At 46.4% G+C, this 26,762-nt stretch overlaps 1 protein-coding gene across 1 annotated transcript in view; it reads left to right on the forward strand.

Annotated features, from left to right (window-relative positions):
• Positions 1–26,762, forward strand: part of adam9b (ADAM metallopeptidase domain 9b) — a 105,845-nt gene that overhangs the window by 38,875 nt on the left and 40,208 nt on the right. Inside the window, 5 exon segments of the mRNA XM_065016094.1 lie at positions 3,733–3,928; positions 4,898–5,006; positions 8,541–8,721; positions 9,892–9,981; positions 10,437–10,542. Coding sequence (XP_064872166.1) covers positions 3,733–3,928; positions 4,898–5,006; positions 8,541–8,721; positions 9,892–9,981; positions 10,437–10,542 — 682 coding nt within the window.

The following is a 26,762-nucleotide window of genomic DNA, read 5'->3' on the forward strand; positions in this document are numbered from 1 at the left end:
GGAGCTTGATTCGTTGATTCACTCACACATTGAATGGCTCTCTATTATGCTTGATTCGTTGATTCACTCACACATTGAATGGCTTTCTATTATGCTTGATTCATTGATTCACTCACACATTGAATGGCTCTCTCTATTATGTTTGATTCGTTGATTCACTCACACATTGAATTGCTTTCTATTATGCTTGATTCGTTGATTCACTCACACATTGAATGGCTCTCTATAATGCTTGATTCGTTGATTCACTCACACATTGAATGGCTCTCTCTATTATGCTTGATTCGTTGATTCATTCACACATTGAATGGCTCTCTATTATGCTTGATTCGTTGATTCACTCACACATTGAATGGCTTTCTATTATGCTTGATTCGTTGATTCACTCACATTGAATGGCTCTATATTATGTGATTCGTTGATTCACTCACACATTGAATGGCTCTCTATTATGCTTGATTCGTTGATTCACTCACACATTGAATGGCTTTCTATTATGCTATTCGTTGATTCACTCACATTGAATGGCTCTCTATTATGCTTGATTCGTTGATTCACTCACACATTGAATGGCTTTCTATTATGCTTGATTCGTTGATTCACTCACACATTGAATGGCTTTCTATTATGCTTGATTCGTTGATTCACTCACACATTGAATGGCTTTCTATTATGCTTGATTCGTTGATTCACTCACACATTGAATGGCTCTCTATAATGCTTGATTCGTTGATTCACTCACACATTGAATGGCTTTCTATTATGCTTGATTCGTTGATTCACTCACACATTGAATGGCTTTCTATTATGCTTGATTCGTTGATTCATTCACACATTGATTGATGATGTATAATTGATTCAGAATGATTATTCTAATATATATAATATTTCTAATGTTACTTTGTGTAAATGGGAGCTTTGACTGAGTGTTGTATTTTGGATTCATTAAGGATCCCTATTAGTTCCTGCCAAGGCAGCAGCTACTCTTCCTGGGGTTTATTATGGATCCCCATTAGTTCCTGTCAAGGAAGCAGCTACTCTTCCTGGGGTTTATTATGGATCGCCATTAGTTCCTGCCAAGGCAGCAGCTACTCTTCCTGGGGTTTATTATGGATCCCCATTAGTTCCTGCCAAGGCAGCATCTACTCTTCCTGGGGTTTATTATGGATCCCTATTAGTTCCTGCCAAGGCAGCAGCTACTCTTCCTGGGGTTTATTATGGATCTCCATTAGTTGCTGCCAAGGCAACAGCTACTCTTCCTGGGGTTTATTATGGATCCCCATTAGTTCCTGTCAAGGAAGCAGCTACTCTTCCTGGGGTTTATTATGGATCCCCATTAGTTCCTGTCAAGGCAGCATCTACTCTTCCTGGGGTTTTATTATGGATCGCCATTAGTTCCTGCCAAGGCAGCAGCTACTCTTCCTGGGGTTTATTATGGATCCCCATTAGTTCCTGCCAAGGCAGCATCTACTCTTGCTGGGGTTTATTATGGATCCCTATTAGTTCCTGCCAAGGCAGCAGCTACTCTTCCTGGGGTTTATTATGGATCTCCATTAGTTGCTGCCAAGGCAACAGCTACTCTTCCTGGGGTTTTATTATGGATCCCCATTAGTTCCTGCCAAGGCAGCAGCTACTCTTCCTGGGGTTTATTATGGATCCCTATTAGTTCCTGCCAAGGCAGCAGCTACTCTTCCTGGGGTTTATTATGGATCCCTATTAGTTCCTGCCAGGCAGCAGCTACTCTTCCTGGGGTTTATTATGGATCCCCATTAGTTCCTGCCAAGGCAGCAGCTACTCTTCCTGGGGTTTATTATGGATCCCCATTAGTTCCTGTCAAGGCAGCAGCTACTCTTCCTGGGGTTTATTATGGATCCCTATTAGTTCCTGCCAAGGCAGCAGCTACTCTTCCTGGGGTTTATTATGGATCCATATTAGTTCCTGCCAAGGCAGCAGCTACTCTTCCTGGGGTTTATCATGGATCCCTATTAGTTCCTGCCAAGGCAGCAGCTACTCTTCCTGGGGTTTATTATGGATCCTATTAGTTCCTGCCAAGGCAGCAGCTACTCTTCTTGGGGTTTATTATGGATCCCTTATTAGTTCCTGCCAAGGCAGCTACTCTTCCTGGGGTTTATTATGGATCCCCATTAGTTCGCCATTAGTTCCTGCCAAGGCAGCAGCTACTCTTCCTGGGGTTTATTATGGATCCCCATTAGTTCCTGCCAAGGCAGCAGCTACTGTACCTGAGGTCCAACAACATTTAAGGCAGTTAAATATAATTAAACATTTACATTTCAACAGATTTCACAACACATTATGTGTGTTCTCTAAGGCCACTACTTTACAGTACAAAGTGCGTGTGTCCTCCCAGTCCCACTGTTTCATAAGGTTTATTTTTGCCTGTTTAAAAACAAATCTGATTCTACTGCTGCATCAGTTACCTGATGTGGAATAGAGTTCCATGTAGTCATGGCTCTATGTAGTACTGTGGAATAGAGTTCCATGTAGTCATGGCTCTATGTAGTACTGTGGAATAGAGTTCCATGTAGTCATGGCTCTATGTAGTACTGTGGAATAGAGTTCCATGTAGTCATGGCTCTATGTAGTACTGTGGAATAGAGTTCCATGTAGTCATGGATCTATGTAGTACTGTGGAATAGAGTTCCATGTAGTCATGGCTCTATGTAGTACTGTGGAATAGAGTTCCACGTAGTCATGGCTCTATGTAGTACTGTGCACCTCCCATAGTCTGTTCTGGACTTGGGGACTGTGAAGAGACCTCTGGTGACATGTCTAGTGGGGTATGTTGGGTGTCTGAGCTGTATGCTAGTAGTTTAAACAGACCTCTGGTGGCATGTCTAGTGGGGTATGTTGGGTGTCTGAGCTGTGTGTTAGTAGTTTAAACAGACCTCTGGTGGCATGTCTTGTGGGGTATGTATGGGTGTCTGAGCTTGTGGGGTATGTATGTGTCTGCCAGCAGTTCAAACAGACATGTCAATGCTTCTTACAAATACAAGTAGTGATGAAGTCAATCTCTCCTCTACATTGAGCCAGGGCATATGATTAATATTAGCTCTCTGTGTCCATCCAAGGGCCAGCCGTGCAGCCCTGTTCTGAGCCACTTGTAATTTCCCAAGTACAGGCCTGGGGGCCTTACACTTTCCTGTAGGCTTAGATCGAAGATATGGAAAATAGGAGTGGCAATATCGTTCAATATTATCCTCAGTCATTTTCCATCAAAAATGTCAGACCCAGGTAGCTTGTCATGGTTGATAGACAACACTTTTTAAAGAATTCAAAATTACAATGCATGTATTTTATCATTTGGTCAGTTATCCATGGATGTGTATAGGTTCAGAATGTAGTTTTTGACATGCCTACGTTTACTAATCTTGTCGATGTTGCAGGAATGTACCAACAAGTGCTGTGACGCGGCCACCTGTAAGTTGACCTGGGGATCGGCCTGCGCTCAGGGAGCCTGCTGCAAGGACTGCAAGGTTAGTCCAGCTGCTGTCGGGCTTCAAAACCCGGATGGATTAGGGCGCTCCCCAAACCGGACAGCAAATCAATGATTTTCAATGAAAGCAGTTTGTTGGTGGGGGGAGAGCCTAGGATTGTGTTGAGCTATTTCGTCAGAGGTTTCAACTTGGGAGGTGTCAACTTTTGATTTTAATGATGAAAACCGATTTTGAAAATGAATGTTTCTCCGGCCTAATTTCTCTCCAATTGTTTCAGATCAGCGTGTCAGGGACACCGTGCAGGGGATCTGTCAACTCATGTGACCTCCCAGAATACTGCAACGGCTCCACCTCCTACTGTCCATCTGACTTCTATATCATGGATGGGCTTCTCTGTGAGAACAACGCGGCGTACTGTTATGAGGGCCGCTGCCAGACCTACGACTACCAATGCAAACAACTTTTTGAAACAGGTACAACATTTACATTATTTTTATATATTTTATTTTTATTTTATATATTTGATTTTATATATTTTAATTTAATTTTATATATTTAATTTGATTTTGATTTGATATATTTGATTTTGATTTGATATATTTGATTTTGATTTTATATATTTGATTTGATTTTTATATATTTGATTTTATTTTATATATTTGATTTTATTTTATATATTTAATTTAATTTTATTTTTATATATTTTATTTTATTTTTATATATTTTATTTTATTTTTATATATTTGATTTTATTTTATATATTTTATTTTATTTTATTTTTATATATTTGATTTGATTTTTATATATTTTATTTTATTTTTATATATTTGATTTTATATTTGATTTTATTTTTATATATTTGATTTTATTTTATATATTTTATTTTATTTTATTTTTATATATTTGATTTGATTTTTATATATTTTATTTTATTTTTATATATTTGATTTTATTTTATATATTTGATTTTATTTTATATATTTAATTTAATTTTATTTTTATATATTTTATTTTATTTTTATATATTTTATTTTATTTTTATATATTTGATTTTATTTTATATATTTTATTTTATTTTATTTTTATATATTTGATTTGATTTTTATATATTTTATTTTATTTTTATATATTTGATTTTATTTTTATATATTTGATTTTATTTTATATATTTTATTTTATTTTTATATATTTGATTTGATTTTTATATATTTTATTTTATTTTTATATATTTGATTTTATTTTATATATTTGATTTTTATATATTTGATTTGATTTTTATTTTATTTTATATATTTGATTTTGATTTTATATATTTGATTTTATTTTTATTTTATATATTTGAATCAAGAAAGTAACTGTGACCTTGTGACCTGACAGTTAATATTTTCCTTTTATTTCTTAAGACTGAAATGTTAAATGTTTTGATTTATTTTTCTTCCCAGGTGCAAGCAAAGCAGCAGACATCTGCTTTCAGACGGCGAATCTAAAGGGAGATGCGTTTGGGAACTGTGGAATGACGTCGTCAGGGACCTATGTGAAATGTAGTTTGGCGTAAGTGATCTGAATTTGTCATCGGCATTCATAATTGACGAAAAAGTGAGATGAGAAATGTTTCATTACAGTTTAAAGTTTTAGAAAACCTACTCATTCTAGGGTTTTTCTTCATTTTTACTATTTTCTACATTGTAGAATAATAGTGAAGACATCAAAACTATGTTATAACACATATGGAATCATGTAGTAACCAAAAAAAGTGTTGGTAGGTTGAGAGAATGTGAAGGCAAAGGGTGTAAAATATATTTTGAGTTGTTTAACACTTTTTTTGTTGAACACATGATTGTAATTTGTGGGGCCCAGCCCCCCGGGGCGGAGTGTGGGGCCCGGCCCCCCCGGGGCGGAGTGTGGGGCCCGGCCCCCCCGGGGCGGAGCGTGGGGCCCGGCCCCCCCGGGGCGGAGCGTGGGGCCCGGCCCCCGGGGCCCCCGGAGCGTCCCGGCCCCCGGGGCGGAGCGTCCCTCCCTGTCTCCAGCGTGGGGCCCCCCCCGGGGCGGAGCGTCTCCCTAGACTCCTCCTGCCCAGCCCTCCCTGTCTCCACTGACTCCCTCCCTGTCTCCACTGTGTTACTACCGACTCCCTCCCTGTCTCCACTGTGTTACTACCGACTCCCTCCCTGTCTCCACTGTGTTACTACCGACTCCCTCCCTGTCTCCACTGTGTTACTACCGACTCCCTCCCTGTCTCCACTGTGTTACTACCGACTCCCTCCCTGTCTCCACTGTGTTACTACCGACTCCCTCCTGTCTCCACTGTGTTACTACTGACTCCCTCCCTGTCTCCCTACTGACTCCTCCCTGTCTCCACTGTGTTACTACTGACTCCCTCCCTGTCTCCACTGTGTTACTACCGACTCCTCCCTGTCTCCACTGTGTTACTACCGACTCCTCCCTGTCTCCACTGTGTTACTACTGACTCCCTCCCTGTCTCTACTGTGTTACTACTGACTCCTCCCTGTCTCCACTGTGTTACTACTGACTCCCTCCCTGTCTCTACTGTGTTACTACTGACTCCCTCCTGTCTCTACTGTGTTACTACTGACTCCCTCCCTGTCTCTACTGTGTTACTACTGACTCCTCCTGTCTCCACTGTGTTACTACTGACTCCTCCCTGTGTTACTACTGACTCCCTCCCTGTCTCTACTGTGTTACTACTGACTCCCTCCTGTGTTACTACTGACTCCTCCCTGTCTCCACTGTGTTACTACTGACTCCTGCCTGTGTTACTACTGACTCCCTCCCTGTCTCCCTACTGACTCCCTCCCTGTCTCCCTACTGACTCCCTCCTGTCTCTACTGACTCCTCCCTGTCTCCACTGTGTTACTACTGACTCCCTCCCTGTCTCTACTGTGTTACTCTGACTCCTCCCTGTCTCCACTGTGTTACTACTGACTCCCTCCCTGTCTCCCTACTGACTCCTCCCTGTCTCCACTGTGTTACTACTCTCCTCCCTGTCTCTACTGTGTTACTACTGACTCCCTCCCTGTCTCTACTGTGTTACTACTGACTCCCTCCCTGTCTCTACTGTGTTACTACTGACTCCCTCCCTGTCTCCACTGTGTTACTACTGACTCCCTCCCTGTCTCCCTACGGACTCCCTCCCTGTCTCCACTGTGTTACTACTGACTCCCTCCCTGTCTCCACTGTGTTACTACTGACTCCCTCCCTGTCTCTACTGTGTTACTACTGACTCCCTCCCTGTCTCTACTGTGTTACTACTGACTCCCTCCCTGTCTCCACTGTGTTACTACTGACTCCCTCCCTGTCTCCCTACTGACTCCCTCCCTGTCTCCACTGTGTTACTACTGACTCCCTCCCTGTCTCTACTGTGTTACTACTGACTCCCTCCCTCCCTGTCTCTACTGTGTTACTACTGACTCCCTCCCTGTCTCCACTGTGTTACTACTGACTCCCTCCCTGTGTTACTACCGACTCCCTCCCTGTCTCCACTGTGTTACTACTGACTCCCTGCCTGTGTTACTACTGACTCCCTCCCTGTCTCCCTACTGACTCCCTCCCTGTCTCCCCTACTGACTCCTCCCTGTCTCCACTGTGTTACTACTGACTCCTCCCTGTCTCCACTGTGTTACTACTGACTCCTCCCTGTCTCCACTGTGTTACTACTGACTCCCTCCACTGTGTTACTACTGACTCCCTCTACTGTGTTACTACTGACTCCCTCCCTGTCTCCACTGTGTTACTACTGACTCCTCCCTGTCTCCACTGTGTTACTACTGACTCCTGCCTGTCTCCACTGTGTTACTACTGACTCCCTGCCTGTCTCCCTACTGACTCCCTCCCTGTCTCCCTACTGACTCCTCCCTGTCTCCCTACTGACTCCTCCTGTCTCCCTACTGACTCCCTCCTGTCTCCCTACTGACTCCTCCCTGTCTCCTACTGACTCCCTCCCTGTCTCTACTGACTCCCTCCCTGTCTCTACTGACTCTCTCCTACTGACTCCTCCTGTCTCCCTACTGACTCCTCCTGTCTCCTACTGACTCCTCCCTGTCTCCTACTGACTCCTCCCTGTCTCCCTACTGACTCCCTCCCTGTCTCCCTACTGACTCCTCCCTGTCTCCACTGTGTTACTACCGACTCCCTCCCTGTCTCCACTGTGTTACTACTGACTCCCTCCCTGTCTCCACTGTGTTACTACTGACTCCTCCCCTGTCTCCACTGTGTTACTACTGACTCCCTCCCTGTCTCCACTGTGTTACTACTGACTCCCTCCCTGTCTCCCTACTGACTCCCTCCCTGTCTCCACTGTGTTACTACTGACTCCCTCCCTGTCTCCACTGTGTTACTACTGACTCCCTCCACTGTGTTACTACTGACTCCCTCCCTGTCTCCACTGTGTTACTACTGACTCCCTCCCTGTCTCCCTACTGACTCCCTCCCTGTCTCTACTGTGTTACTACTGACTCCCTCCCTGTCTCCACTGTGTTACTACTGACTCCCTCCACTGTGTTACTACTGACTCCCTCCCTGTCTCCACTGTGTTACTACTGACTCCCTCCCTGTCTCCACTGTGTTACTACCGACTCCCTCCCTGTCTCCCTACTGACTCCCTCCCTGTCTCCCTACTGACTCCCTCCCTGTCTCCCTACTGACTCCCTCCCTGTCTCCCTACTGACTCCCTCCCTGTCTCCCTACTGACTCCCTCCCTGTCTCCCTACTGACTCCTCCCTGTCTCCCTACTGACTCCTCCCTGTCTCCCTACTGACTCCCTCCCTGTCTCCCTACTGACTCCCTCCCTGTCTCCCTACTGACTCCCTCCCTGTCTCCCTACTGACTCCCTCCCTGTCTCCCTACTGACTCCCTCCCTGTCTCCCTACTGACTCCCTCCCTGTCTCTACTGTGTTACTACTGACTCCCTCCCTGTCTCTACTGTGTTACTACCGACTCCCTCCCTGTCTCCACTGTGTTACTACCGACTCCCTCCCTGTCTCCCTACTGACTCCCTCCCTGTCTCCCTACTGACTCCCTCCCTGTCTCCCTACTGACTCCCTCCCTGTCTCCACTGTGTTCCTGCAGTAATGCCATGTGTGGGAAGGTACAGTGCACTAACGTAAACACCAACAACCCTCCTCCTGGAGGCTCGGTCAGTAACCAGATCATCGATGGTTCTTCGTGTGTCAACGCAGACTTTAACCTGGGCTCTGATGTTCTGGACCCTGCCTATGTCAACCAGGGCAGCCCCTGCACCAAGGGGAAGGTAAGATTAGCATGTTTGGTTTCAGTGTCTTCAACTTTGTCCCTTTCTGTCTTTCTAAGATGATGTCACTTCCTCCACAGGGCGGGTGGTGTGTGTTGAGCCATTTCTTCCACAGGGCGGGTGGTGTGTGTGTGTCGAGCCATTTCTTCCACAGTGCGGGTGGTGTGTGTGTGGTGTGTGTTGAGCCATTTCTTCCACAGGCGGGTGGTGGTGTTTGTGGTGTGTGTGTTGAGCCATTTCTTCCACAGGGCGGGTGGTGTGTGTTGAGCCATTCCTTCCACAGAGCGGGTGGTGTAGGGGTTGAGCCATTCCTTCCACAGGGCGGGTGGTGTGTGTGTTGAGCCATTTCTTCCACAGGGCGGGTGGTGTGTATGTTGAGCCATTTCTTCCACAGGGTGGGTGGTGTGTGTGTGTTGAGCCATTTCTTCCACAGAGCGGGTAGTGTGTGTGTCGAGCCATTTCTTCCACAGTGCGGGTGGTGTGTGTGTCGAGCCATTTCTTCCACAGGGCGGGTGGTGTTTGTGTTGAGCCATTTCTTCCACAGGGCGGGTGGTGTGTGTTGAGCCATTCCTTCCACAGAGCGGGTGGTGTAGGGGTTGAGCCATTCCTTCCACAGGGCGGGTGGTGTGTGTGTTGAGCCATTTCTTCCACAGGGTGGGTGGTGTGTGTGTGTTGAGCCATTCCTTCCACAGAGTGGGTGGTGTAGGGGTTGAGCCATTCCTTCCACAGGGTGGGTGGTGTGTGTGTTGAGCCATTTCTTCCACAGGGCGAGTGGTGTGTGTTGAGCCATTTCTTCCACAGGGCGAGTGGTGTGTGTTGAGCCATTTCTTCCACAGAGCGGGTGGTGTAGGGGTTGAGCCATTTCTTCCACAGAGCGGGTGGTGTAGGGGTCGAGCCATTTCTTCCACAGAGCGGGTGGTGTGTGTGTCGAGCCATTTCTTCCACAGAGCGAGTGGTGTAGGGGTTGAGCCATTCCTTCCACAGAGCGGGTGGTGTAGGGGTTGAGCCATTCCTTCCACAGGGCGGGTGGTGTGTGTCGAGCCATTTCTTCCACAGAGCGGGTGGTGTGTGTTGAGGAGGCAGGACAACCATAATGCCTTGTAGTCATTGCTATGGGAGGTTTGTTTGAATCCAGAGATAATATCCAGGACTCCTCTCTTTTTCTTCCAGGCCTGCCTTGACTTCCAGTGTGTGAATGCCTCAGCTCTACTGTCTGTGGACCTCCACTGTGACGCCAACAACACATGTAACAGCCGAGGGGTAAGAGAAGGTCTCATTCTCTAGAAGGGGTTGGGTACATCACGTGATACAGGCCATCTGATTGGCTCTTTTGGGGAGAGATCTCACCCTCTAGAAGGGGTCGGGTACATCACGTGTTACAGGCCATCTGATTGGCTCTTCTGGGGAGTCAAGACCAGTGTCTATTGTATTGGCTGGTTGATTAGTTAATTGATTGGCTCTACTTGGGAGAGAGACCAGTGTCTATTGTATTGGCTGGTTGATTAGTTAATTGATTGGCTCTACTTGGGAGAGAGACCAGTGTCTATTGTATTGGCTGGTTGATTAGTTAATTGATTGGCTCTACTTGGGAGAGAGACCAGTGTCTATTGTATTGGCTGGTTGATTAGTTAATTGATTGGCTCTACTTGGGAGAGAGACCAGTGTCTATTGTATTGGCTGGTTGATTAGTTAATTGATTGGTATATCTCCCCCAGGTGTGTAACAACCAGGGCCATTGCCACTGTAATGACGGCTGGGGACCTCCTAACTGTGCCAAGTCAGGGAGAGGGGGCAGTGTGGACAGCGGGCCTGCACAGATAGGTAATCCTCACTGCACACCTCATCTCCCTCTACCTGCCTGTCATTATAGACAGGTACTGTTCACTGCAATCCTTTCCTCTTTCTACCTGCCTGTCATTATAGACAGGTGCTGTTCACTGCACTCCTTTCCTGTCTCTACCTGCCTGTCATTATAGACAGGTACTGTTCACTGCACACCTCCCTGTACCTGCCTGTCATTATAGACAGGTGCTGTTCACTGCACTCCTTTCCTGTCTCTACCTGCCTGTCATTATAGACAGGTACTGTTCACTGCACTCCTTTCCTCTGTCTACCTGCCTGCCATTATAGACGGGTACTGTTCACTGCACACCTTTCCTCCCTCTACCTGCCTGTCATTATAGACAGGTACTGTTCACTGCACACCTGTCCTGTCTCTACCTGCCTGCCATTATAGACAGGTACTGTTCACTGCACTCCTTTCCTCTCTCTACCTGCCTGTCATTATAGACAGGTACTGTTCACTGCACACCTTTCCTCTGTCTACCTGCCTGTCATTATAGACAGGTACTGTTCACTGCACACCTCTCCTGTCTCTACCTGCCTGTCATTATAGACAGGTACTGTTCACTGCACACCTCCCTCTACCTGCCTGTCATTATAGACACCTGTTCACTGCACACCTCACCTGCCTACCTGCCCTCCCTCTACCTGCCTGTCATTATAGACAGGTACTGTTCACTGCACACCTCCCTCCTGTCATTACCTGCCTGTCATTATTAGACAGGTACTGTTCACTGCACACCTTTCCTGTCTCTACCTGCCTGTCATTATAGACAGGTACTGTTCACTGCACACCTTTCCTGTCTCTACCTGCCTGTCATTATAGACAGGTACTGTTCACTGCACACCTTTCCTGTCTCTACCTGCCTGTCATTATAGACAGGTACTGTTCACTGCACACCTTTCCTGTCTCTACCTGCCTGTCATTATAGACAGGTACTGTTCACTGCACACCTCCCTCTACCTGCCTGTCATTATAGACAGGTGCTGTTCACTGCACTCCTTTCCTGTCTCTACCTGCCTGTCATTATAGACAGGTACTGTTCACTGCACACCTGTCCTGTCTCTACCTGCCTGCCATTATAGACAGGTACTGTTCACTGCACACCTTTCCTCCCTCTACCTGCCTGTCATTATAGACAGGTACTGTTCACTGCACACCTTTCCTCCCTCTACCTGCCTGTCATTATAGACAGGTACTGTTCACTGCACACCTTTCCTCCCTCTACCTGCCTGTCATTATAGACAGGTACTGTTCACTGCACACCTTAACTCCCTCTACCTGCCTGTCATTATAGACAGGTACTGTTCACTGCACACCTTTCCTCCCTCTACCTGCCTGTCATTATAGACAGGTACTGTTCACTGCACACCTTTCCTCCCTCTACCTGCCTGTCATTATAGACAGGTACTGTTCACTGCACACCTTTCCTGTCTCTACCTGCCTGTCATTATAGACAGGTACTGTTCACTGCACACCTGTCCTGTCTCTACCTGCCTGTCATTATAGACAGGTACTGTTCACTGCACACCTTTCCTGTCTCTACCTGCCTGTCATTATAGACAGGTACTGTTCACTGCACACCTTTCCTCTGTCTACCTGCCTGTCATTATAGACAGGTACTGTTCACTGCACACCTCCCTCTACCTGCCTGTCATTATAGACATGTACTGTTCACTGCACACCTGTCCTCCCTCTACCTGCCTGTCATTATAGATAGGTACTGTTCACTGCACACCTTTCCTGTCTCTACCTGCCTGTCATTATAGACAGGTACTGTTCACTGCACACCTTTCCTCTGTCTACCTGCCTGTCATTATAGACAGGTACTGTTCACTGCACACCTTTCCTCTGTCTACCTGCCTGTCATTATAGACAGGTACTGTTCACTGCACACCTTTCCTGTCATTATAGACAGGTACTGTTCACTGCACACCTTTCCTCTGTCTACCTGCCTGTCATTATAGACAGGTACTGTTCACTGCACACCTTTCCTCTGTCTACCTGCCTGTCATTATAGACAGGTACTGTTCACTGCACACCTTTCCTATCTCTACCTGCCTGTCATTATAGACAGGTACTGTTCACTGCACACCTTTCCTCCCTCTACCTGCCTGTCATTATAGACAGGTACTGTTCACTGCACACCTTTCCTGTCTCTACCTGCCTGTCATTATAGACAGGTACTGTTCACTGCACACCTCCCTCTACCTGCCTGTCATTATAGACATGTACTGTTCACTGCACACCTGTCCTCCCTCTACCTGCCTGTCATTATAGATAGGTACTGTTCACTGCACACCTTTCCTGTCTCTACCTGCCTGTCATTATAGACAGGTACTGTTCACTGCACACCTTTCCTCTGTCTACCTGCCTGTCATTATAGACAGGTACTGTTCACTGCACACCTTTCCTCTGTCTACCTGCCTGTCATTATAGACAGGTACTGTTCACTGCACACCTTTCCTCTGTCTACCTGCCTGTCATTATAGACAGGTACTGTTCACTGCACACCTTTCCTGTCATTATAGACAGGTACTGTTCACTGCACACCTTTCCTCTGTCTACCTGCCTGTCATTATAGACAGGTACTGTTCACTGCACACCTTTCCTCTGTCTACCTGCCTGTCATTATAGACAGGTACTGTTCACTGCACACCTTTCCTATCTCTACCTGCCTGTCATTATAGACAGGTACTGTTCACTGCACACCTTTCCTCCCTCTACCTGCCTGTCATTATAGACAGGTACTGTTCACTGCACACCTTTCCTGTCTCTACCTGCCTGTCATTATAGACAGGTACTGTTCACTGCACACCTTTACTGTCTCTACCTGCCTGTCATTATAGACAGGTACTGTTCACTGCACACCTTTCCTCTGTCTACCTGCCTGTCATTATAGACAGGTACTGTTCACTGCACACCTTTCCTGTCATTATAGACAGGTACTGTTCACTGCACACCTTTCCTCTGTCTACCTGCCTGTTATTATAGACAGGTACTGTTCACTGCACACCTTTCCTCTGTCTACCTGCCTGTCATTATAGACAGGTACTGTTCACTGCACACCTTTCCTATCTCTACCTGCCTGTCATTATAGACAGGTACTGTTCACTGCACACCTTTCCTGTCTCTACCTGCCTGTCATTATAGACTGGTACTGTTCACTGCACACCTTTCCTGTCATTATAGACAGGTACTGTTCACTGCACACCTTTCCTCTGTCTACCTGCCTGTTATTATAGACAGGTACTGTTCACTGCACACCTTTCCTCTGTCTACCTGCCTGTCATTATAGACAGGTACTGTTCACTGCACACCTTTCCTATCTCTACCTGCCTGTCATTATAGACAGGTACTGTTCACTGCACACCTTTCCTCCCTCTACCTGCCTGTCATTATAGACTGGTACTGTTCACTGCACACCTTTCCTGTCTCTACCTGCCTGTCATTATAGACAGGTACTGTTCACTGCACACCTTTCCTGTCTCTACCTGCCTGTCATTATAGACAGGTACTGTTCACTGCACACCTTTCCTGTCTCTACCTGCCTGTCATTATAGACAGGTACTGTTCACTGCACACCTTTCCTGTCTCTACCTGACTGTCATTATAGACAGGTACTGTTCACTGCACACCTTAACTCCTCTACCTGCCTGTCATTATAGACAGGTACTGTTCACTGCACACCTGTCCTCCTCTACCTGCCTGTCATTATAGATAGGTACTGTTCACTGCACACCTTTCCTGTCTCTACCTGCCTGTCATTATAGACAGGTACTGTTCACTACACCTTTCCTGTCTCTACCTGCCTGTCATTATAGACAGGTACTGTTCACTGCACACCTTTCCTATCTCTACCTGCCTGTCATTATAGATAGGTACTGTTCACTGCACACCTTTCCTGTCTCTACCTGCCTGTCATTATAGACAGGTACTGTTCACTGCACACCTTTCCTGTCTCTACCTGCCTGTCATTATAGACAGGTACTGTTCACTGCACACCTTCCTCCTCTACATGCCTGTCATTATAGATAGGTACTGTTCACTGCACACCTTTCCTGTCTCTACCTGCCTGTCATTATAGACAGGTACTGTTCACTGCACACCTTTCCTCTGTCTACCTGCCTGTCATTATAGACAGGTACTGTTCACTGCACACCTTTCCTCTGTCTACCTGCCTGTCATTATAGACAGGTACTGTTCACTGCACACCTTTCCTGTCATTATAGACAGGTACTGTTCACTGCACACCTTTCCTCTGTCTACCTGCCTGTCATTATAGACAGGTACTGTTCACTGCACACCTTTCCTCTGTCTACCTGCCTGTCATTATAGACAGGTACTGTTCACTGCACACCTTTCCTCTGTCTACCTGCCTGTCATTATAGACAGGTACTGTTCACTGCACACCTTTCCTGTCATTATTATAGACAGGTACTGTTCACTGCACACCTTTCCTCTGTCTACCTGCCTGTCATTATAGACAGGTACTGTTCACTGCACACCTTTCCTCTGTCTACCTGCCTGTCATTATAGACAGGTACTGTTCACTGCACACCTTTCCTATCTCTACCTGCCTGTCATTATAGACAGGTACTGTTCACTGCACACCTTTCCTCCCTCTACCTGCCTGTCATTATAGACAGGTACTGCACACCTTTCCTGTCTCTACCTGCCTGTCATTATAGACAGGTACTGTTCACTGCACACCTCCCTCTACCTGCCTGTCATTATAGACATGTACTGTTCACTGCACACCTTTCCTCTCTACCTGCCTGTCATTATAGACAGGTACTGTTCACTGCACACCTTTCCTGTCTCTACCTGCCTGTCATTATAGACAGGTACTGTTCACTGCACACCTTTCCTCTGTCTACCTGCCTGTCATTATAGATAGGTACTGTTCACTGCACACCTTTCCTCTGTCTACCTGCCTGTCATTATAGACGGGTACTGTTCACTGCACACCTTTCCTCTGTCTACCTGCCTGTCATTATAGACAGGTACTGTTCACTGCACACCTTTCCTGTCATTATAGACAGGTACTGTTCACTGCACACCTTTCCTCTGTCTACCTGCCTGTCATTATAGACAGGTACTGTTCACTGCACACCTTTCCTCTGTCTACCTGCCTGTCATTATAGACAGGTACTGTTCACTGCACACCTTTCCTATCTCTACCTGCCTGTCATTATAGACAGGTACTGTTCACTGCACACCTTTCCTCCTCTACCTGCCTGTCATTATAGACAGGTACTGTTCACTGCACACCTTTCCTGTCTCTACCTGCCTGTCATTATAGACAGGTACTGTTCACTGCACACCTTTACTGTCTCTACCTGCCTGTCATTATAGACAGGTACTGTTCACTGCACACCTTTCCTCTGTCTACCTGCCTGTCATTATAGACAGGTACTGTTCACTGCACACCTTTCCTCTGTCTACCTGCCTGTCATTATAGACAGGTACTGTTCACTGTCACCTTATGTCATTATAGACAGGTACTGTTCACTGCACACCTTTCCTCTGTCTACCTGCCTGTCATTATAGACAGGTACTGTTCACTGCACACCTTTCCTGTCTCTACCTGCCTGTCATTATAGACAGGTACTGTTCACTGCACACCTTTCCTGTCTCTACCTGCCTGTCATTATAGACAGGTACTGTTCACTGCACACCTTTCCTGTCTCTACCTGCCTGTCATTATAGACAGGTACTGTTCACTGCACACCTTAACTCTGTCTCTACCTGCCTGTCATTATAGACAGGTACTGTTCACTGCACACCTTCCTCCCTCTACCTGCCTGTCATTATAGACAGGTACTGTTCACTGCACACCTTTCCTGTCTCTACCTGCCTGTCATTATAGACAGGTACTGTTCACTGCACACCTTTCCTGTCTCTACCTGCCTGTCATTATAGACAGGTACTGTTCACTGCACACCTTTCCTGTCTCTACCTGCCTGTCATTATAGACAGGTACTGTTCACTGCACACCTTTCCTGTCTCTACCTGCCTGTCATTATAGACAGGTACTGTTCACTGCACACCTTTCCTGTCTCTACCTGCCTGTCATTATAGACAGGTACTGTTCACTGCACACCTTCCTCCCTCTACCTGCCTGTCATTATAGATAGGTACTGTTCACTGCACACCTTTCCTGTCTCTACCTGCCTGTCATTATAGACAGGTACTGTTCACTGCACACCTTTCCTCTCTCTACCTGCCTGTCATTATAGACAGGTACTGTTCACTGCACACCTTTCCTCTGTCTACCTGCCTGTCATTATAGACAGGTACTGTTCACTGCACACCTTTCCTCCCTGTCATTATAGACAGGTACTGTTCACTGCACACCTTTCCTCTGTCTCTACCTGCCTGTCATTATAGACAGGTACTGTTCACTGCACACCTTTCCTCTGTCTACCTGCCTGTCATTATAGACAGGTACTGTTCACTGCACACCTTTCCTCTGTCTACCTGCCTGTCATTATAGACAGGTACTGTTCACTGCACACCTTTCCTGTCATTATAGACAGGTACTGTTCACTGCACACCTTTCCTCTGTCTACCTGCCTGTCATTATAGACAGGTACTGTTCACTGCACACCTTCCTCTGTCTACCTGCCTGTCATTATAGACAGGTACTGTTCACTGCACACCTTTCCTATCTCTACCTGCCTGTCATTATAGACAGGTACTGTTCACTGCACACCTTTCCTCCCTCTACCTGCCTGTCATTATAGACAGGTACTGCACTGCACACTTTCCTGTCTCTACCTGCCTGTCATTATAGACAGGTACTGTTCACTGCACACCTCCCTCTACCTGCCTGTCATTATAGACATGTACTGTTCACTGCACACCTTCCTCCCTCTACCTGCCTGTCATTATAGATAGGTACTGTTCACTGCACACCTTTCCTGTCTCTACCTGCCTGTCATTATAGACAGGTACTGTTCACTGCACACCTTTCCTCTGTCTACCTGCCTGTCATTATAGATAGGTACTGTTCACTGCACACCTTTCCTCTGTCTACCTGCCTGTCATTATAGACAGGTACTGTTCACTGCACACCTTTCCTCTGTCTACCTGCCTGTCATTATAGACAGGTACTGTTCACTGCACACCTTTCTATCTGTCATTATAGACAGGTACTGTTCACTGCACACCTTTCCTGTCTACCTGCCTGTCATTATAGACAGGTACTGTTCACTGCACACCTTTCCTCTGTCTACCTGCCTGTCATTATAGACAGGTACTGTTCACTGCACACCTTTCCTGTCTCTACCTGCCTGTCATTATAGACAGGTACTGTTCACTGCACACCTTTCCTCCCTCTACCTGCCTGTCATTATAGACAGGTACTGTTCACTGCACACCTTTCCTGTCTCTACCTGCCTGTCATTATAGACAGGTACTGTTCACTGCACACCTTTACTGTCTCTACCTGCCTGTCATTATAGACAGGTACTGTTCACTGCACACCTTTCCTCTGTCTACCTGCCTGTCATTATAGACAGGTACTGTTCACTGCACACCTTTCCTCTGTCTACCTGCCTGTCATTATAGACAGGTACTGTTCACTGCACACCTTTCCTGTCATTATAGACAGGTACTGTTCACTGCACACCTTTCCTCTGTCTACCTGCCTGTTATTATAGACAGGTACTGTTCACTGCACACCTTTCCTCTGTCTACCTGCCTGTCATTATAGACAGGTACTGTTCACTGCACACCTTTCCTATCTCTACCTGCCTGTCATTATAGACAGGTACTGTTCACTGCACACCTTTCCTGTCTCTACCTGCCTGTCATTATAGACAGGTACTGTTCACTGCACACCTTTACTGTCTCTACCTGCCTGTCATTATAGACAGGTACTGTTCACTGCACACCTTTCCTGTCTCTACCTGCCTGTCATTATAGACAGGTACTGTTCACTGCACACCTTTCCTGTCTCTACCTGACTGTCATTATAGACAGGTACTGTTCACTGCACACCTTAACTCCCTCTACCTGCCTGTCATTATAGACAGGTACTGTTCACTGCACACCTGTCCTCCCTCTACCTGCCTGTCATTATAGATAGGTACTGTTCACTGCACACCTTTCCTGTCTCTACCTGCCTGTCATTATAGACAGGTACTGTTCACTACACCTTTCCTGTCTCTACCTGCCTGTCATTATAGACAGGTACTGTTCACTGCACACCTTTCCTATCTCTACCTGCCTGTCATTATAGATAGGTACTGTTCACTGCACACCTTTCCTGTCTCTACCTGCCTGTCATTATAGACAGGTACTGTTCACTGCACACCTCCCTCTACCTGCCTGTCATTATAGACATGTACTGTTCACTGCACACCTGTCCTCCCTCTACATGCCTGTCATTATAGATAGGTACTGTTCACTGCACACCTTTCCTGTCTCTACCTGCCTGTCATTATAGACAGGTACTGTTCACTGCACACCTTTCCTCTGTCTACCTGCCTGTCATTATAGACAGGTACTGTTCACTGCACACCTTTCCTCTGTCTACCTGCCTGTCATTATAGACAGGTACTGTTCACTGCACACCTTTCCTGTCATTATAGACAGGTACTGTTCACTGCACACCTTTCCTCTGTCTACCTGCCTGTCATTATAGACAGGTACTGTTCACTGCACACCTTTCCTCTGTCTACCTGCCTGTCATTATAGACAGGTACTGTTCACTGCACACCTTTCCTATCTCTACCTGCCTGTCATTATAGACAGGTACTGTTCACTGCACACCTTTCCTCCTCTACCTGCCTGTCATTATAGACAGGTACTGTTCACTGCACACCTTTCCTGTCTCTACCTGCCTGTCATTATAGACAGGTACTGTTCACTGCACACCTTTCCTCTCTACCTGCCTGTCATTATAGACAGGTACTGTTCACTGCACACCTGTCCTGTCTCTACCTGCCTGTCATTATAGACAGGTACTGTTCACTGCACACCTTTCCTGTCTCTACCTGCCTGTCATTATAGACAGGTACTACTGCACACCTTTCCTGTTTCCTCTCTCTACCTGCCTGTCATTATAGACAGGTACTGTTCACTGCACACCTTTCCTCTGTCTACCTGCCTGTCATTATAGACAGGTACTGTTCACTGCACACCTTTCCTCCTCTACCTGCCTGTCATTATAGACAGGTACTGTTCACTGCACACCTTTCCTCTGTCTACCTGCCTGTCATTATAGACAGGTACTGTTCACTGCACACCTTTCCTGTCTCTACCTGCCTGTCATTATAGACAGGTACTGTTCACTGCACACCTTTCCTCCTCTACCTGCCTGTCATTATAGACAGGTACTGTTCACTGCACACCTTTCCTGTCTCTACCTGCCTGTCATTATAGACAGGTACTGTTCACTGCACACCTTTCCTCTCTACCTGCCTGTCATTATAGACAGGTACTGTTCACTGCACACCTTTCCTCTGTCTACCTGCCTGTCATTATAGACAGGTACTGTTCACTGCACACCTTTCCTGTCTCTACCTGCCTGTCATTATAGACAGGTACTGTTCACTGCACACCTTTCCTGTCTCTACCTGCCTGTCATTATAGACAGGTACTGTTCACTGCACACCTTTCCTGTCTCTACCTGCCTGTCATTATAGACAGGTACTGTTCACTGCACACCTTTCCTGTCTCTACCTGACTGTCATTATAGACAGGTACTGTTCACTGCACACCTTTCCTCTGTCTACCTGCCTGTCATTATAGACAGGTACTGTTCACTGCACACCTTTCCTGTCATTATAGACAGGTACTGTTCACTGCACACCTTTCCTCTCTCTACCTGCCTGTCATTATAGACAGGTACTGTTCACTGCACACCTTTCCTCTGTCTACCTGCCTGTCATTATAGACAGGTACTGTTCACTGCACACCTTTCCTATCTCTACCTGCCTGTCATTATAGACAGGTACTGTTCACTGCACACCTTTCCTGTCTCTACCTGCCTGTCATTATAGACAGGTACTGTTCACTGCACACCTTTCCTGTCTCTACCTGCCTGTCATTATAGACAGGTACTGTTCACTGCACACCTTTACTGTCTCTACCTGCCTGTCATTATAGACAGGTACTGTTCACTGCACACCTTTCCTGTCTCTACCTGCCTGTCATTATAGACAGGTACTGTTCACTGCACACCTTTCCTCTGTCTACCTGCCTGTCATTATAGACAGGTACTGTTCACTGCACACCTTTCCTGTCTCTACCTGCCTGTCATTATAGACAGGTACTGTTCACTACACCTTTCCTGTCTCTACCTGCCTGTCATTATAGACAGGTACTGTTCACTGCACACCTTTCCTATCTCTACCTGCCTGTCATTATAGATAGGTACTGTTCACTGCACACCTTTCCTGTCTCTACCTGCCTGTCATTATAGACAGGTACTGTTCACTGCACACCTCCCTCTACCTGCCTGTCATTATAGACATGTACTGTTCACTGCACACCTGTCCTCCCTCTACATGCCTGTCATTATAGATAGGTACTGTTCACTGCACACCTTTCCTGTCTCTACCTGCCTGTCATTATAGACAGGTACTGTTCACTGCACACCTTTCCTGTCTCTACCTGCCTGTCATTATAGACAGGTACTGTTCACTGCACACCTTTCCTGTCTCTACCTGCCTGTCATTATAGACAGGTACTGTTCACTGCACACCTTTCCTCTGCCTCTACCTGCCTGTCATTATAGACAGGTACTGTTCACTGCACACCTTTCCTCTGTCTACCTGCCTGTCATTATAGACAGGTACTGTTCACTGCACACCTTTCCTGTCATTATTATAGACAGGTACTGTTCACTGCACACCTTTCCTCTCTCTACCTGCCTGTCATTATAGACAGGTACTGTTCACTGCACACCTTTCCTCTGTCTACCTGCCTGTCATTATAGACAGGTACTGTTCACTGCACACCTTTCCTCCCTCTACCTGCCTGTCATTATAGACAGGTACTGTTCACTGCACACCTTTCCTGTCTCTACCTGCCTGTCATTATAGACAGGTACTGTTCACTGCACACCTTTCCTGTCTCTACCTGCCTGTCATTATAGACAGGTACTGTTCACTGCACACCTTTCCTCTGTCTCTACCTGCCTGTCATTATAGACAGGTACTGTTCACTGCACACCTTTCCTCTCTCTACCTGCCTGTCATTATAGACAGGTACTGTTCACTGCACACCTTTCCTGTCTCTACCTGACTGTCATTATAGACAGGTACTGTTCACTGCACACCTTTCCTCCTCTACCTGCCTGTCATTATAGACAGGTACTGTTCACTGCACACCTTTCCTGTCTCTACCTGCCTGTCATTATAGACAGGTACTGTTCACTGCACACCTTTCCTATCTCTACCTGCCTGTCATTATAGACAGGTACTGTTCACTGCACACCTTTCCTCCCTCTACCTGCCTGTCATTATAGACAGGTACTGTTCACTGCACACCTCCCTCTACCTGCCTGTCATTATAGACATGTACTGTTCACTGCACACCTGTCCTCCCTCTACATGCCTGTCATTATAGATAGGTACTGTTCACTGCACACCTTTCCTGTCTCTACCTGCCTGTCATTATAGACAGGTACTGTTCACTGCACACCTTTCCTGTCTCTACCTGCCTGTCATTATAGACAGGTACTGTTCACTGCACACCTTTCCTGTCTCTACCTGCCTGTCATTATAGACAGGTACTGTTCACTGCACACCTTTCCTCTGTCTACCTGCCTGTCATTATAGACAGGTACTGTTCACTGCACACCTTTCCTCTGTCTACCTGCCTGTCATTATAGACAGGTACTGTTCACTGCACACCTTTCCTCTGTCTACCTGCCTGTCATTATAGACAGGTACTGTTCACTGCACACCTTTCCTATCTCTACCTGCCTGTCATTATAGACAGGTACTGTTCACTGCACACCTTTCCTGTCTCTACCTGCCTGTCATTATAGACAGGTACTGTTCACTGCACACCTTTACTGTCTCTACCTGCCTGTCATTATAGACAGGTACTGTTCACTGCACACCTTTCCTCTGTCTACCTGCCTGTCATTATAGACAGGTACTGTTCACTGCACACCTTTCCTCTGTCTACCTGCCTGTCATTATAGACAGGTACTGTTCACTGCACACCTTTCCTGTCATTATAGACAGGTACTGTTCACTGCACACCTTTCCTCTGTCTACCTGCCTGTCATTATAGACAGGTACTGTTCACTGCACACCTTTCCTCTGTCTACCTGCCTGTCATTATAGACAGGTACTGTTCACTGCACACCTTTCCTATCTCTACCTGCCTGTCATTATAGACAGGTACTGTTCACTGCACACCTTTCCTCCCTCTACCTGCCTGTCATTATAGACAGGTACTGTTCACTGCACACCTTTCCTGTCTCTACCTGCCTGTCATTAGACAGGTACTGTTCACTGCACACCTTTACTGTCTCTACCTGCCTGTCATTATAGACAGGTACTGTTCACTGCACACCTTTCCTGTCTCTACCTGCCTGTCATTATAGACAGGTACTGTTCACTGCACACCTTTCCTGTCTCTACCTGTCATTATAGACAGGTACTGTTCACTGCACACCTTTCCTGTCTCTACCTGCCTGTCATTATAGACAGGTACTGTTCACTGCACACCTTTCCTGTCTCGACCTGCCTGTCATTATAGACAGGTACTGTTCACTGCACACCTTTACTGTCTCTACCTGCCTGTCATTATAGACAGGTACTGTTCACTGCACACCTTTCCTGTCTCTACCTGCCTGTCATTATAGACAGGTACTGTCCACTGCACACCTTTCCTGTCTCTACCTGCCTGTCATTATAGACAGGTACTGTTCACTGCACACCTTTCCTCCCTCTACCTGCCTGTCATTATAGACAGATACTGTTCACTGAACACCTGTCCTCCCTCTACCTGCCTGTCATTATAGACAGGTACTGTTCACTGCACACCTATCCTCCCTCTACCTGCCTGTCATTATAGATAGGTACTGTTCACTGCACACCTTTCCTGTCTCTACCTGCCTGTCATTCATTATAGACAGGTACTGTTCACTGCACACCTTTCCTGTCTCTACCTGCCTGTCATTATAGACAGGTACTGTTCACTACACCTTTCCTGTCTCTACCTGCCTGTCATTATAGACAGGTATTGTTCACTGCACACCTTTCCTGTCTCTACCTGCCTGTCATTATAGACAGGTACTGTTCACTGCACACCTTTCCTATCTCTACCTGCCTGTCATTATAGACAGGTACTGTTCACTGCACACCTTTCCTGTCTCTACCTGCCTGTCATTATAGACAGGTACTGTTCACTGCACACCTCCTGTCTCTACCTGCCTGTCATTATAGACATGTACTGTTCACTGCACACCTGCCCTCCTCTACCTGCCTGTCATTATAGACAGGTACTGTTCACTGCACACCTTTCCTCTGTCTACCTGTCTGTCATTATAGACAGGTACTGTTCACTGCACACCTTTCCTGTCATTATAGACAGGTACTGTTCACTGCACACCTTTCCTCTGTCTACCTGCCTGTTATTATAGACAGGTACTGTTCACTGCACACCTTTCCTCTGTCTACCTGCCTGTCATTATAGACAGGTACTGTTCACTGCACACCTTTCCTATCTCTACCTGCCTGTCATTATAGACAGGTACTGTTCACTGCACACCTTTCCTGTCTCTACCTGCCTGTCATTATAGACAGGTACTGTTCACTGCACACCTTTCCTGTCTCTACCTGCCTGTCATTAGACAGGTACTGTTCACTGCACACCTTTACTGTCTCTACCTGCCTGTCATTATAGACAGGTACTGTTCACTGCACACCTTTCCTGTCTCTACCTGCCTGTCATTATAGACAGGTACTGTTCACTGCACACCTTTCCTGTCTCTACCTGACTGTCATTATAGACAGGTACTGTTCACTGCACACCTTTCCTGTGTCTACCTGCCTGTCATTATAGACAGGTACTGTTCACTGCACACCTTTCCTATCTCTACCTGCCTGTCATTATAGACAGGTACTGTTCACTGCACACCTTTCCTCCCTCTACCTGCCTGTCATTATAGACAGGTACTGCACACCTTTCCTGTCTCTACCTGCCTGTCATTATAGACAGGTACTGTTCACTGCACACCTCCCTCTACCTGCCTGTCATTATAGACATGTACTGTTCACTGCACACCTGTCCTCCCTCTACCTGCCTGTCATTATAGATAGGTACTGTTCACTGCACACCTTTCCTGTCTCTACCTGCCTGTCATTATAGACAGGTACTGTTCACTGCACACCTTTCCTCTGTCTACCTGCCTGTCATTATAGATAGGTACTGTTCACTGCACACCTTTCCTCTGTCTACCTGCCTGTCATTATAGACGGGTACTGTTCACTGCACACCTTTCCTCTGTCTACCTGCCTGTCATTATAGACAGGTACTGTTCACTGCACACCTTTCCTGTCATTATAGACAGGTACTGTTCACTGCACACCTTTCCTCTGTCTACCTGCCTGTCATTATAGACAGGTACTGTTCACTGCACACCTTTCCTCTGTCTACCTGCCTGTCATTATAGACAGGTACTGTTCACTGCACACCTTTCCTATCTCTACCTGCCTGTCATTATAGACAGGTACTGTTCACTGCACACCTTTCCTCCCTCTACCTGCCTGTCATTATAGACAGGTACTGTTCACTGCACACCTTTCCTGTCTCTACCTGCCTGTCATTATAGACAGGTACTGTTCACTGCACACCTTTACTGTCTCTACCTGCCTGTCATTATAGACAGGTACTGTTCACTGCACACCTTTCCTCTGTCTACCTGCCTGTCATTATAGACAGGTACTGTTCACTGCACACCTTTCCTCTGTCTACCTGCCTGTCATTATAGACAGGTACTGTTCACTGCACACCTTTCCTGTCACCTTTCCTGTCATTATAGACAGGTACTGTTCACTGCACACCTTTCCTCTGTCTACCTGCCTGTTATTATAGACAGGTACTGTTCACTGCACACCTTTCCTCTGTCTACCTGCCTGTCATTATAGACAGGTACTGTTCACTGCACACCTTTCCTATCTCTACCTGCCTGTCATTATAGACAGGTACTGTTCACTGCACACCTTTCCTGTCTCTACCTGCCTGTCATTATAGACTGGTACTGTTCACTGCACACCTTTCCTGTCTCTACCTGCCTGTCATTAGACAGGTACTGTTCACTGCACACCTTTACTGTCTCTACCTGCCTGTCATTATAGACAGGTACTGTTCACTGCACACCTTTCCTGTCTCTACCTGCCTGTCATTATAGACAGGTACTGTTCACTGCACACCTGTCCTCCCTCTACATGCCTGTCATTATAGATAGGTACTGTTCACTGCACACCTTTCCTGTCTCTACCTGCCTGTCATTATAGACAGGTACTGTTCACTGCACACCTTTCCTGTCTCTACCTGCCTGTCATTATAGACAGGTACTGTTCACTGCACACCTTTACTGTCTCTACCTGCCTGTCATTATAGACAGGTACTGTTCACTGCACACCTTTCCTCTGTCTACCTGCCTGTCATTATAGACAGGTACTGTTCACTGCACACCTTTCCTCTGTCTACCTGTCTGTCATTATAGACAGGTACTGTTCACTGCACACCTTTCCTGTCATTATAGACAGGTACTGTTCACTGCACACCTTTCCTCTGTCTACCTGCCTGTTATTATAGACAGGTACTGTTCACTGCACACCTTTCCTCTGTCTACCTGCCTGTCATTATAGACAGGTACTGTTCACTGCACACCTTTCCTATCTCTACCTGCCTGTCATTATAGACAGGTACTGTTCACTGCACACCTTTCCTGTCTCTACCTGCCTGTCATTATAGACAGGTACTGTTCACTGCACACCTTTCCTGTCTCTACCTGCCTGTCATTAGACAGGTACTGTTCACTGCACACCTTTACTGTCTCTACCTGCCTGTCATTATAGACAGGTACTGTTCACTGCACACCTTTCCTGTCTCTACCTGCCTGTCATTATAGACAGGTACTGTTCACTGCACACCTTTCCTGTCTCTACCTGACTGTCATTATAGACAGGTACTGTTCACTGCACACCTTAACTCCCTC

Source organism: Oncorhynchus nerka, unplaced genomic scaffold, assembly GCF_034236695.1.
Source record: "Oncorhynchus nerka isolate Pitt River unplaced genomic scaffold, Oner_Uvic_2.0 unplaced_scaffold_1149, whole genome shotgun sequence".
NCBI classification, from domain to species: Eukaryota; Metazoa; Chordata; class Actinopteri; order Salmoniformes; family Salmonidae; genus Oncorhynchus; species Oncorhynchus nerka.